Raw genomic sequence first — 14,761 nt, 5'->3', positions numbered from 1 at the left:
AGGTCAAAGGTCAGCTCTGTCCTGGACAGTCCTCTGGACTCCATAGAGGAGGTGGGTGAGAGGAGAGTGTTAGTCAAGCTGACATCAATCATGGACACCACCTCTCACCCTCCATGAGACTGTAGGAGCTTTCAGCAGCTCCTTCAGACTGCTGCACCCTCAGTGTAGGAAAGAGCGCCACCTGCAGGTTGTTTGTTCTGACTGCTGTTAGAATTTTCAACATCACCATAAAATAATGTACTGTTCATATTCATTTCATTTCATTTGATTGCACTGGTCACTTCTTCCATTCATCCCAAACTGTATTTATTTATTTTTATTTTAACCCCCGTTAAATACTGTTAACCACTGTTAAATACTATTAACCATCGTAAAATACTGTTAAATACTGTTAACCACCGTTAAATACTACTAACCATCGTAAAATACTGTTAATCACTGTTAAATATTGTTAATCACCATTAAATACTGTTAACCACCGTTAAACACTGTTAACCACCGCTAACCACTTTTAACTACTGTTAAATATTGTTAATCACAGTTAAATATTGTTAAATACTGTTAACCACTTTCAACTACCGTTAAATATTGTTAATCACGGTTAAATACTGTTAACCACTGTTAAATACTGTTAATAACTACCAACCACTGTTACATATTGCTAATCACTGTTAAACACTGTAACCACCATTAAATACTATTAACCATCGTAAAATACTGTTAATCACTGTTAAATATTGTTAACCACTGTTAAATATTGTTAACCACCATTAAACACTGTTTACCACCGTTAACCACTTTTAGCTACCGTTAAATATTGTTAATCAGTTAAATACTGTTAATCACTGTTAAATACTTTTAACCACCATTAACCATTTTTAACTACTGTTAAATATTATTAATCAGTTAAATACTGTTAAATATTGTTAACCACCTTGAGTGGCACAGTGGTTAGCACTGTCGCCTCACAGCAAAAAAAGGTTCAGGGTTCGAATTCGGTCCGGGGCATTTCTGTGCGAAGTTTGCATGTTCTCCCTGTGCTTGCGTGGGTTCTCTCCAGGTTCTCCGGCTTCCTCCCAACACCCAAAAAACATGCACCTCAGGTTAGATGGCGCCGCGCTATTGGCAGCCTGTTGCAGCAGCTCCCCCCCAAGATGCTGCTGTAGCGAAAGAATTTCCCCTCGGGGATTAATACAGTACATATAAAATTAAAAATAAATAAATAAAATAAATACTGTTAACCACCGTTAAATATTGTTAATCACATTTAAATATTGTTAATCACTGTTCAATACTGTTAACCACCGTTAAATACTGTTAACCACCGTTAACCACTGTTAACCAGCATCTTCTCATCAAACAGTTGTTTGTTTGTTTGTTTTGTTTTTTTAAAGCATTGTATTCTGTTTTTCCAGGAGAACCACACAAGTTCGATCCGTCTTTCAGAGGTCCAGTACACAGAAGGTAACTTGTAAAAATGTCATTTTTCAGAGCGATCTGATTGGTCAGTAGGTGGTACTTTCTTACGTTTTGATCCGATATCTCCAACTTAACCTGCTCCGGACCAGGTTAAGTTTGCGGCATCAGTTACCATGGTGATCTGGCCAGTGTTAAAGAGAGCCAGCTTGGTGACACTGACAACCCTTTAGTGTCAACAAACCTCACTCACCCTCTGATCTTTCTTCGTAGTTCACCCCTCTGGTCATCCTCACGTGTTTTTATTGTTATTCCCAGTGAACATCGGGTTAAAATTGAATTCATTTCTACTGGATGAATCTGTACAGCAGAATGAAACTAACTTTTGTATCATTAACTACATGATTTTCAGTCCTCGTTATATTAATTTGTATATACATTAAAATCTGCCATCTAGCGCTGTGACAGACAGATGAGTCATCATGGATCCACAGAGACTCACAACACTGAAACTATCACACTTTGTTTCTTCTCTCTTTAGAAGCTGCACTGATGTCTTATGTTGTTTGATCTTCATCCTCGTTATCATCTCTTATGTTGCCCTTGGGATTGTGGGTGAGTGTAAACGCACACACACACACACACACACACACACACACACACACACACACACACACACACACACACACACAGTTTTAAGTGTGTGAGATGCATCAGACTCAATGTTGCGGTACATTCTTAAACAAACCGTCTCTATCATTCATCTTGGTTCCTGTTCTTCTTGGTTGGTCTTACTCTTGGTTCCTGTTCCTCTTGTTTCCTATTCCTCTTGGTTCCTGTTCCTCTAGGTTTGTGTTCCCCTTTGCTCCTTTTCCTCTTGGTTTTGTTCCTCTTGCTTCCAGTTCCTCTTGGTTGCTGTTCCTCTCGGTTCATGTTCCTCTTGGTTCGTGTTCCTCTTGTTTCCTGTTCCTCTTGTTTCCTGTTCCCCTTGGTTCCTGTTCCTCTTGGTTTGTGTACCTCTTGGTTTGTGATCATCTTGTTTCCTGTTCCTCTTGGCTCCTGTTCCTCTAGGTTTGTGTTCCCCTTTGTACCTTTTCCTCTAGGTTTTGTTCCTCTTGCGTCCTACTCCTCTTGGTTGCTGTTCCTCTTGGTTCCTGTTCCTTTTGATTTGTGTTCCTCTTGTTTCCTGTTCCTCTTAGTTCCTATTTCTCTAGGTTTGGGTTTCCCTTGGATCCTTTTCCTCCTGGTTCCTTTTCTTCTTGGTTTCGTGTTCCTCTTGATTCGTGCCCCTCTTATTTTGGGTTCTTCTTGGTTCCTCTATCTCTTGGTTCCTGTTCATATTGGTTTGTGTTCCTCTTGTTTCCTGTTTTTCTTGGTACCTGTTCCCCTTGGTTCCTTTTCATCTTTGTTTGAGTTGCCCTTGATTGCTGTTCCTCTTGGTTCCTGTTCCTCTTGGTTCCTGTTTCTCTTGGTTCCTGTTCCTATTGGTTCATGTTCCTCTTGTTTTCTGTTCCCTTTGGTTCCTGTTCCTCTTGTTTTGTGTTCCTCTTAAAGACTGTTCCTGTTCCTCTTGGTTGGTGTTTCTCTTGGTTCCTGTTCCTATATTTCTTGGTTCCTTTTGCTCTTGGTTGCTGTTCCTCTTGGTTGGTGTTGCTCTTGGTTGGTGTTCCTCTTTGTTCCTTTTCCTCTGGCTTATTGTTCCTCTTGGTTACTGTTCCTCTTGTTTCCTGTTCCTCTTGGTTCCTATTTCTCTAGGTTTGGGTTTCCCTTGGATCCTTTTCCTCCTGGTTCCTTTTCCTCTTGGTTTCGTGTTCCTCTTGGTTCCTGTTCCTCTTGGTTCGTGCCCCTCTTATTTTGGGTTCTTCTTGGTTCCTCTTTCTCTTGGTTCCTGTTCCTATTGTTTTGTGTTCCTCTTGTTTCCTGTTCCCCTTGGTTCCTGTTCCTTTGGGTTCGTGTTCCTCTTGGTTTGTGTTCCCCATGGTTACTTTTCCTCCTGGGTTGTTTTTTTTCTTAAAGACTATTCCTCTTCTTTTGTGTTCTTTTTATTTTTATTTTTAATTTTTTTTTAATTTTATACACTTTATTAATCCCCGAGGGGAAATGTCTTCACTACAGCAGGGGGGCTCTCAGGGGGGAGATGCTGCAGCAGGCTGCCACTAGCGCGGCGCCAGGTAACCTGACCTGAGGTGCATGTTTTTGGATGATGGGAGGAAGCCGGAGAACCCGGAGAGAACCCACGCAAGCACAGGGAGAACATGCAAACTCCGCACAGAAAGGCCCAGGACCGGATTCGAACCCGGAACCTTTTTTGCTGTGAGGTGACAGTGCTAACCACTGCACCACCACTGCACCACCGTGCTCTTGATTCCTGTTCCTCTGGGTTCATGTTCCTCTTTGTTCCTGTTCCTCTAGGTTCGTGTTCCCCTTGATTCATTTTCCTCTTGGTTGGTGTTCCTCTTGGTTCCTGTTCCTCTTGGATTGTGTTCCTCTTGGTTCCTATATTTCTTGGTTCCTTTTGCTCTTGGTTGCTGTTCCTCTTGGTTGGTGTTCCTCTTTGTTCCTTTTCCTCTGGGTTCTTGTTCCTCTTGGTTACTGTTCCTCTTGGTTCCTTTTCCTCTTGGTTTCGTGTTCCTCTTGGTTCCTGTTCCTCTTGGTTCATGCCTCTCTTTTTTTTTTGGTTCCTCTTTGTTCCTTTTCCTCTGGGTTCTTGTTCCTCTTGGTTACTGTTCCTCTTGTTTCCCTTTCCTCTTGGTTCCTATTTGTCTAGGTTTGGGTTTCCCTTGGATCCTTTTCCTCCTGGTTCCTTTTCCTCTTGGTTCCTGTTCCTCTTGGTTCGTGCCCCTCTTATTTTGGGTTCTTCTTGGTTCCTCTTTCTCTTGGTTCCTGTTCCTCTTGGTTCATGTTCCTCTTGTTTCATGTTCCCTTTGGTTCCTGTTCCTCTGGGTTTGTGTTCCTCTTTGTTCCTGTTCCTCTAGGTTTGTGTTCCCCTTGGTTCCTTTTCCTCTTGGTTTGTGTTCCTCTTAAAGACTGTTCCTGTTCCTCTTGGTTCCTGTTCCTCTTGGATTGTGTTCCTATTGGTTCATATATATGTGTGTGTGTGTGTGTGTGTGTGTGTGTGTGTAGACACAGTCACACACAGTATTATCTGTGTGTGTGTGTGTGTGTGTGTGTGTGTGTGTGTGTGTGTGTGTGTGTGTGTGTGTGTGTGTGTGTGTGTGTGTGTGTGTGTGTGTGTGTGTGTGTGTGTGTGTCTTCCTGGGGGTTGATGATGACATCATCTTGTAAAGAGAACGTGAAACCATTAAATCCTTCTTAATGCTTAAACAGACGTTAATACAAAGTTATTAACACACACACACACAAAGAATGTCTCCAAAATCCCTCCCCTCCAGCTGTGCTACGACCAAACAATTACATCATTCTTGATGACATCACCCTAATACCTTAATGCATGTCCCCCTCCTGTTCGTTGTACTCAGCCTCCATCCCATCTTTCCTGTCATCAGTGCCACACAGACTCATACAGGCTCCTCTCTGTTCACTCTTTTAATTGTTGTTATTGTTGTTATTACATCAGTGTATTTTCTGCTGTAAATACATGAATGTTTAATTTGACCAGCAGATGAAGAAGTGCTCACTCCTCCACCTCCACATCCTGAGAGCACTGAGTGATCAGTGATACAGAACATCCACTCAAATCTATTGTACACATATATACATATATTAAAAATATCCAAAAGCATTAATGTGTGAATGATGGAGCAAATGATTACTGTTACCTGCATGAAATAGAAAGGTAATTTATGCCCTAAAATCCCTTTATACACACTTTTTTTAGATTTTCAATGTTAAACTACTCTGCCTGTTAATTTGAAAGATATCAGCATGTGTACAGAGAATATGAATGATGTTATTGACAACTGTAATTCAGAGGTGACAGGGACTGGACCCAAATACACAACTCAGGGCTGAGTCAGAGTTCAGCTCTTTACTCACACCACCCAGAGGTCCAAACAGAGCAGCAGCAAAAACACAGGGACAATCCAGAACCCAAGAAACAGGCTGCGGTGATCAGAAACCGGGTCAACAAGAAACCAGCAGACTGCAAAAAATGGCAACAGGATCTAAATCAAAGTCGGGAAAACTCACGAGAACACTTGGAAAAAAACAGTAAATAGAGCATGGCATGAAGAGCACAACGGACAACACTGGGACCCACCAGATACACACCGACTACACACAGAGGACAGGAAGACAGTTTGACTCGGAGGGAAACAAGGAGGTGATCACACATGAGGTCAGGAGCTCAAGAGGTCAGGACACCTGCAATGAGAGGAGACAAACCAAAAGTGCAGGTTGTGACATCTCAAGTACAGAACATAAAACCACAGTAGAAGTAATAAAGATTGTGCTGCAGTGCATTCACCCACAAAGGGATGTGTCCTGGGTGTCTTCCTCCTTCTGTTGTGCTGTTTAAAGACAGGACAGTGTTGGACACCAGTGGACATTTGAAGGTGAAGAAGGAATTTTATTTTTTTTGAGTGAAGCTATGAACAGTTCTGTATTTTGTGCTGACATTTATGATCTCTACTGTAACAGCTGGGTCTCCACACTGTTTCCTGGATGTAGCCTACCTGTCCCCTGAGCCTCCCATAAATGATCCATCTGTCCCCCCCTGTCTTCTGTCTGTCTGTCCAGCCTGGTTTCATGGGGACCCCAGGAAGGTGCTCCATCCTACAGACAGCTACGGTCAGTTCTGTGGACAGAGAGGAACTTCCAATGCGTAAGTCACTATTATTCAACACTGTTTCCAAAAAAGTTGGGACGCTGTCTAAAATGTAAATAAAAACAGAATGCAATGATTTAAAAAAAATATATAAACCTATGTTTTTATGCAGATAGACTAAAGTCAACATTTCAAATGTTGAAACTCAGAAATGTTATTGTTTCACTTTGAATGTTGAACACAGAATCCACTTCAACATCCTGCTGCTGGTCTATAAAGCTCTGAATGGTTTATTTGTGATCTGCTGCTCCTTTATGAACCATCCCGACCCCTTAGGTCATCTGCTGCTCTCCTTTCTGTTCCCACAGTCACAACTAAACATGAAGAAGCAGCGTTCAGTTTCTATGTTCCACATATCTGGAACAAAGTCCCAGAAAGCTGCAGGTCTGCTGAGACTCTCAGATCCTTACACTGAACCAGATCTGAGGATGTCTTAAACTGCATTGTAACTTTTTTCATGTCCTGATGCTCCAAATGTTTTCAATGGGTGACAGGTCTGGACTGCAGGAGGCCAGTTTATCATATTGTGAACCATAGATGATGTAGCTGATTAGGTTAATATTAAGGGCACGACTTTCTGTTTGTCAGAAAGACTCAAAATTTAATTTTGATAGGCTATAGGCCTTTATAAAAGTGATCAGTCAACGTATCGTCTGAACCGTGACTTCTGCATTCAGGGATTTCTTTCAGTATCTTCCAGGAAATACACAAAAACAAGCACTTGGTCTATAAGGATATTTTTTGAACAATATTTACACCAAGGATAAACTATATGAATACTGATTGTAGTGTATGGATCATGGATGTCATGAACAGGATTTCTGAGCTAACAGAGTGAATAATAGTATTTAATAATAATAATAATAATAATTAAAACTGCAAGCAGTGATGTACGGGCGTGCCGCCTCCCCGAAAGCACCTCCCCAAAGCCGTCCCCCCGAAGTGCAGCGCGCGAGGGGCCGCATATACCCACTTAAAGTTGCTATTTTTGTCTCGTTTCCTGTCTCCAGCAGGGGGCGCTGGCGAGCCGTTTGGCCACGCGACTCGCAAAACATATCAGATGTATGTTTCACCATGCCGGACGTATATGACATGTTTCGTGAGGTTTCAAGCATCCTTTGACCTTAAACATCAATTTCCTGTGTCACGGCAAGCGAGGCGTTTGGCCACGCCCACTCGCAAAACACATCAGATGTATCGTCTCACCACGCCGGATGTATGTCACACGTTTTGTGAGGTTTCAAGCATCCCTTGACCTTAAACATAAACTTCCTGTGTCACGGCGAGCGAGCTGTTTGGCCACGCCCACTCGCAAAACACATCAGATGTATGGTCTCACCACGCCAGATGTAGGTGACACGTTTTGTGAGGTTTCAAGCATCCTTTGACCTTAAACATCAACTTCCTGTGTCACGGCGAGACATCCAACTTTGCCGCATCGTCACGGCGACGCCCATTGACAAAGTCGAACGAATGTCTCAATATATCATCAACTACATGTTTAGGTTATTGTGACCCGACTTTACGTTCATGGGATCAACCAGCTCGACGTAGAATGTGAAAGTATGAAAAGTGTCATTTCCAGTGGCCAACAGGGGGCGCTATGACTATGAGCGAATATTACCCCACAGGGGTCTTCAGGGCGGGGCTGTTATCATACCTGTGATGTTTGGAGAAGGTCGGTCCATGCACATAAGATTTAAAGCAACTCGTAGTTTCATGACGAGACACTCAAAATGGCCGCCTCTCACAGGCACACACATCGATGAAAACGAATTATTTTGATAACTTTTAATCCCAAACATGTTTTCTATCCAGAGAACCTAAATTCAAGTCAGTCCGACAAAATCCCTCGGAGGAGTTCGATAAAGTACAACGTGTCAGAATCGCCCACAATGGCGACTAAATTCAAAATGGTGGACTTCCTGTCGAGTTGACGTACGGTGCAATGTAACTTTTTTGTGCGTCTAGGTGTGATACACGTGTCCACCGGATTTGGTGAATTTAAGTAAATGTAGCCGCCGGGGCATGTCTTTAGGGGGCGCTCTCGGCCATTTGGCCACGCCCACTCACGACTCCACTAGAATACGACATTTTTCACCGGGAGACAAATGTGTTTCCACTTTCATGAGTTTTGGAATGTGATAAAGCCTCCAAAAAGGAAAATCACTTTACGTAAAGATAAGAACGACCAATAATTTTTTTACGAAAAACAATAGGGCTTTCGCACCGATGCTCGGTGCTCGGGCCCTAATTATTTTATGAATAACAATAGTGCTTTCACACCATCGGTGCTCGGGCCCTAATAATATTAGATTATTAAGAGCATAGCTAATTCCTGACGTAAATGAGAGATTAGGAATTTAGAATTGGATAAATCAGCTATCAGACATCAACCCAACAGATCAAAATGCTCAGATAAATTCTGCCTTTATGATCTTTGACCTTTACTGGAGGGTGGTCCCATCTTTACTGGAGGGAGGTCCCATCTTTACTGGAGGGAGGTCCCATCTTTACTGGAGGGTGGTCTCATCTTTACTGGAGGGAGGTCCCATCTTTACTGGAGGGTGGTCCCATCTTTACTGGAGGGTGGTCCCATCTTTACTGGAGGGTGGTCCTATCTTCCGTGCAGATGTGCTGTGGGTGTTCACTCCTGCAGCTGACGTCCCATCCAGGCTTCTTCTGGTACCGTTGGGTCTTGTTTAGGATCGACGACCAGGGTGCAGTGATTCAACAGCTGTCAGCTTTGGCAAAAAAGGATCTTCTGAGGTTTGTCCGGTTTGAGAGATGACTGGATTTATCCTCACTAGATTATCAAAAACACGTCTTTTAAGATCAAGAATAAAACAACGGCTTTGTCGGTTCCAGGCGATGATTAAACTCAAATAGTCACAATTAATACTATGCGTTCTTCACTTGGCTTAAAGTTTACTTGGATTTATAAAAATATAGGCCGTGGTAACTTTACGATGATCGGAAAGTGTCTGATTGACTTAAACAGAGAGCGACTAATGATAAATATTAAGGTTAAACAGAAAAAAGAGAAAAAGCCCGTTTAGTTTTTATGAATGGTCAGGCTGGAGGCGGGGTCAAGTGTCAGATGATCACTCACTGAGCCTGCTCTGAAAACAGGGAGAATGCTTCCTTTAAAAAAAGGCTAAATATTAATTTTGATATGGCTAAGAATAAAAGTTCATTATTCGTCCACCATGACTAAAGTTAAACACTTGTTGATACCAGTTACACAGATACTTAATACAAGTTTACATTGTTAGCCAATATGAGGAACTAAAGACAGGCAGAGAGTCTGCAGATTAACTATATAAACGGGGCTTATAAACATCAATGATATGTTTATATATTTACAAATCATCACGTTCTATGTCCCAACTTTTATGGAAACATGGTTGTCGTACTGGACTCACCACCTCGCTACAGGAACACTACACTTTCTGATATCATAATGTCGTTGTTATTAGAGCAGGAACATGTTCAATATGACAGTCCGACTCTGGACAGACAGCAGCAGTGATGGAGTGAACATGGTTCACACAATTTACCCAGAATTCATTACTTCACTTGTGATTAACTGGTAACTCAGTCATTGTTGAAGGTGAACTGTGGGAAGAACACCTGATAATGTCATGTGACTCAATGATTGATGGACACCTGGACAGAAACTCCGGTCTGCCCTGTCAGCAGTGAAAAGAGTCTTCACTGAAGACACGTTGTGACGGCTTAATGTTAGACTTTTTGTATTCTTGGTCCTGTGGTGCCAGCCAGGGAGAACCCTGACAATAATGTATCTAAATTAAACTAAACTAAGCCAACACAAAGGAGGTATGAACAATAACCCACGTTACTCTCACACAACCTAAAAAAAAACCCTTTCCATAGAAAAGTACCAACAACAAAAATAGACGTCTTTCAATCCTGAGCAATGAAAAAACACCACAGGAGATGCACAGTTCTTGCCAATGAGTCTCTTAATTTTCCAAGAGAAGAGACGAACAAATATTACTTCAATGAGAGAAAAATAAAAAGGAGAAACACCAACTAAAAGAGTCCACTTTAGGATATGTCCAAGGAAATACAAAATATGGCAAAAACACATAATCCACTCCAAAAAGGGAAATAATGTTCACACAAGTCAATCCGTCAGTCAGTCAGTCAGGGTTTGAGTCAGCTCTACCGGCAGTCAGCTGACGGTCAAGCGCTTACTTTTCTGTGGTTGGTATATGTCTCTCCACGGTCCGGTTGCGGCGTCCCTTCAGCCGTAGTAGTCCTGAGGGATTCACTACCTCCACTTCACTACGCAAACCTCCAACCGATCAGGAGAACTATTTCGCCGGACTTTCTCTCTCCTCCGTACTTCCGCCTTCACCTGCCATCTGTCAATCCCTTTTCTTCGCCATACCGCCACCTCCCTCTAGCGACTCATCCTCGCCGAATCAAAAAGGCTTGACCTCCTACGTCACTGTCAGGCGACCATTAATAACAAAACAAAAAGGGGTGGGGGTGTATGTGTGTGTTTGTGTGTGTCTGTCATGTCTCAGGCTGGTAATTAACATTAAACATCAGAATAATTCCTAAATAATGAATGTCTCAAGTTTATAATTAACATTAAAACTGTTTTTCAGAAACAAACCGATCCTATTCTATTTCAACATCTTAAAATGTACCAACCCGACGATCTTCATCAACCTGCAGTGCCCCACAACTCAGGTACTCCATCAGCACATGGACACGCATGCGCTAACATAAGAGTTTGTTATTATTATTATTAATATATGTTCTTCAAATATACTATCTGTTCTTCATAATGTCTGTTCTTCATACTATCTGTGTTTCTGTTCCTCCAGATGTGTGTGTCTCGATGTCCAGACAAGTTTGCCACCTACACTGAGATGCAGCTGCAGCACAAACTCAGCAAAGGTTACTGGGTGTATTACAGGCAGTTCTGCAGGCCCGGTTTTAACGACCCTGACAAGGTACCAGTCCAATAAAACATGATCCACATCCACTTTAAATAAAAGCAATAATGTCCAGCATCAAATAAAGTAATACTGTTCTTTATTAAACTGTAACACATTTGAGTGGACCCAGTTTCAACTTTTCATGTCAAGAATCCAAAGTAAACATATAAATATAAAGTTTAACTGTGAACCCGAATAACAAAAAATTCAAGATCTGACCAGCAAATTGAGCTCAAAGTATCATAAACATGTATATTCATAAACATATAAAATATATATTATGGTATATATGTAAATTAGGGCTGCACAGTTGAAAGTTGTTATTACTCAGGTCTGGTGATATGATTGTCAGAGCAGCTGAAGTTAGCTTCCAAGGGAAAAGTTAATGGAAACTGAGCCTACAGTGCTGAGTGGCTCCTTCTCCGTTTGCTGCACTGCTTCGATGTTTCAGATGTTTGAGGTAAAACTTTGATGCTGGCTGGCTGGCTGAAACTAACTTCCTAATTTCTGAAACCTTTATTGTTTTTGTGAAAATGTCCAGACTTGCCCTGGCTGTTCTGTGGTTTTTGATGTGGACTTCGTCTAATATGGTCTCGATGTGAAAAAGCAGTAAAATGTCCTAATTCACATCTTCACAAAGAGTATGAAGGTTTAATAAACTTGGAGTTGAGTTTCAGACAGTGTTCCATTCCTCAGCACAGCCGGTCAAGGCAGATCTATTGACCTTCAGTCGGCTTCTGTCAGAGCTTCTTCCTGTTAAAAGGGAGTTTTTTACCTCCAACTGTTGCTCGTGTGACTTCTTGAGTTGTTGGGTTCTTTTCTGTAATATTGGTTCTGTGTATATATATATATAATATAAGGTTCTGTCATAAGGACAGTGAAGTGCCCCAAGAGGACTTACTGTATGTTGTGATTTGATGCTATACAAATCAAATTTTATAAAAAATTTAGATGAAACGTTCACAGCATTTAGAGGATAAAAAAACTGAGTTGTTTGTGGTGGAAGAAAATTCTCCCATAACTTTTTAAAGAGTTTTTAATACATGTTTATTCATGCTTGTTTGTTACTTATGATGAGGCATGTCTCTCTTTATATGTTTTATTTTAGAAGCTACAACTACTATGTATCTGTGCAGCCATCATGCCGTCATGAATCATGATAGTGTCTGCTTTCTGCAGAGAGAACTGGATATTATTTGGTGCTTTCTGATTGGAGCCAATACAAATTATCAAGCTCTTCATATACAGGGGAAGTTCCAACTGTCCTTCCGCTCCTCTGTTTCTTCTAGCCAGTATCGCAGGTTCTGCGGGACGAGGACTGTCCCTCCATGATTGTCCCCAGTAGACCAGGTCAGCATGACACACTTCTGTCCCCCTAAAATGTCAGCTCAGTTATTTTGACTTGAACAATTAAAGAATCTGTCTGTGTGCATGTATGTCAGTTCTTCAGAGATGTCTACCAGACTTCACCACTCAGAACGGGACTGTGACGGTCGCTAACAGAACCCGTTTTAAAGATGCTCTGGAGATGCCCCGCAGTGTGGCTGAGCTCCAACATGCTGCCAAGTACTGGAACATCTTTTGTATATATTTTCATTTCTGTCTTCTGCTGTTTTGATGTGCCAAATCTCCCAATAGCACGAACAAACTAACCACACTGAATCCATCCACCACTCATACACTCACAGAGCACTTCATTAGGAACTTCATACAGATGCTGGACAAGGTCTCACTTTGCTCTCAAACAGCTTCAGTTGTGCTGTCATGAATCCACCAGATGTAGGAAACCTTGCTGAGATTCTCCTCCATGTTGACGTGATTCGTCACATCATTCCTGCAGATCTTCTACCACATCCCAAAAGATTCAGATCTGCTGACCGCTGAGGTCACTGCAGTCCACTGAACTCACCGTCACTGTCCCTACGAATATTTACCCCCTGGTGTTGGAGATTGTCCACGAACTCCATTGCATTGTGTGATGTGACCGTTTAATACACGCAGATCCAGACTGTCTCAGACCCCCATTTCTAGACCAACAGAAAAAAAGGAGAGTAAAAAACGTCCATGAGGATCCACTGTTATCGCTCCCTTTCTGATTAGTGAGGCTCTTTTGGCAGCACCAGGGAGAGACATTCACAGACTACAATCGAAAGGGGGAGACTGAAGTGCAAAGGCCTTCCTCAATGTCCTGTCTAGTGAAGGTAGGCGAAGTCCACACTGACACACCCACTTTGACTAACCATCCATGAGCAGCTGAGCAAGAAGACCGCAGGAAGCCATCTGCAATTCTCAGATGGTCAGCCACCTGGCCGTCGTGGGTGGTACGCCTCTCTTTCACTGACAACCATCAACTGTGCAACGCGGCCCACCGCCGACGGCTTGGCTGACGGGGTTCCCCATCCATCTCTGGAGTAGTGGAACCATTGGAAGGAAGGAGACTTTTTTCTTTGTCATGGAGGATAGTGACCGTGTCTTTCTCCTTGCGGCTGTATTCCTCAGTACAATCCTCACGGAGCTTGGACTTGGGACTTGATGTCACCTCCTAGCTCTGGACTAAAATTAAACAAATAAATCAGCCCATCTGGCACCAACGAACATGCCACTGTCAGTGACATCATCATATGTCCTCCATTATCTTCAGAGATGTGACAATTTACTGAAGGATAACTTCATGAACATGTGCATGTGTTCATAATAAAGTGCTCAGTCAGTGAATTGCAACAGGAGACTTTTTTTTTACAGGTTTCTATGTTAACCTGTACATGTACAGGTGTTGGCAGTGAGAGGATGTGATTCAGGACACAGAACAGGTAGTTTCCAGATGTTGGCAGTGAGTCTAGTGTTAAAATCCAGCTGATGTAAAAGGATCCTAAAACAGTGTGTATTTCTTATGTGTGTCTTTTAGCTGTGTCTTCTATGTTTGTCCAAAACTTTTGTAATCTTTAGTAAAGTATTCACAGCTATCTGTATCATAACACATATTTCTCTCTGCCCTATCCAGGGGTATAATAGGACTAGTGGACACCAAAGAGCTGGGCATGAAGATAGTGGAAGATTATGCCAAGTCATGGCCATGGATACTCACGTAAGTACATACAGGTTGAAATTAAAATTAGTACGCGTGTAGAACCCCAATATTGAATCCTGGATTTAAAAGAATGTGGTCCTTTTTTTACTGTTCATCAGAGCTGGTCTGTGACTGCAGTAGTACAGTGTGACTGCAGTAGTACAGTGTGACTGCAGTAGTACCGTGTGACTGCAGTAGTACCGTGTGACTGCATTAGTAAATTGACTGACTGCAGTAGTACAGAGTGACTGACTGCAGTAGTAGAGTGTGATTGCAGGAGTAGAGTGACTGCAGTAGTACAGTGACTGACTGCAGTAGTACAGAGTGACTGCAGTAGTACAAATGGACTGCATTAGTACATTGACTGACCGCAGTAGTAAAGAGTGACTTAATGCAGTTGTACAGTGACTGACTACTGCATTCACACTTTACTACTGCAGTGTGACTGACTTCAGTAGTACAGAGTGACTGCAGTAGTGCATTGACTGACCGCAGTAGTACAGAGTGACTGATTGC

General features: G+C 42.2%; 1 protein-coding gene across 1 annotated transcript in view; it reads left to right on the top strand.

Moving 5' to 3' along the window:
* The window catches only part of LOC138637103 (choline transporter-like protein 5-A), a 38,634-nt gene that overhangs the window by 12,886 nt on the left and 10,987 nt on the right, over window positions 1-14,761 (top strand). Inside the window, exons 2-9 of the mRNA XM_069725582.1 lie at window positions 1,416-1,464; window positions 1,958-2,031; window positions 6,115-6,199; window positions 10,843-10,927; window positions 11,065-11,193; window positions 12,468-12,528; window positions 12,621-12,744; window positions 14,180-14,263. Coding sequence (XP_069581683.1) covers window positions 1,416-1,464; window positions 1,958-2,031; window positions 6,115-6,199; window positions 10,843-10,927; window positions 11,065-11,193; window positions 12,468-12,528; window positions 12,621-12,744; window positions 14,180-14,263 — 691 coding nt within the window. The remainder of the gene's footprint in view (window positions 1-1,415; window positions 1,465-1,957; window positions 2,032-6,114; window positions 6,200-10,842; window positions 10,928-11,064; window positions 11,194-12,467; window positions 12,529-12,620; window positions 12,745-14,179; window positions 14,264-14,761) is intronic.

Source organism: Brachyistius frenatus, unplaced genomic scaffold, assembly GCF_029030835.1.
Source record: "Brachyistius frenatus isolate BFR_SWC_R1_liver_20210118 unplaced genomic scaffold, ASM2903083v1 Contig_430, whole genome shotgun sequence".
NCBI classification, from domain to species: domain Eukaryota; kingdom Metazoa; phylum Chordata; class Actinopteri; family Embiotocidae; genus Brachyistius; species Brachyistius frenatus.
This window is presented reverse-complemented; position numbering and strand designations above follow the sequence as displayed.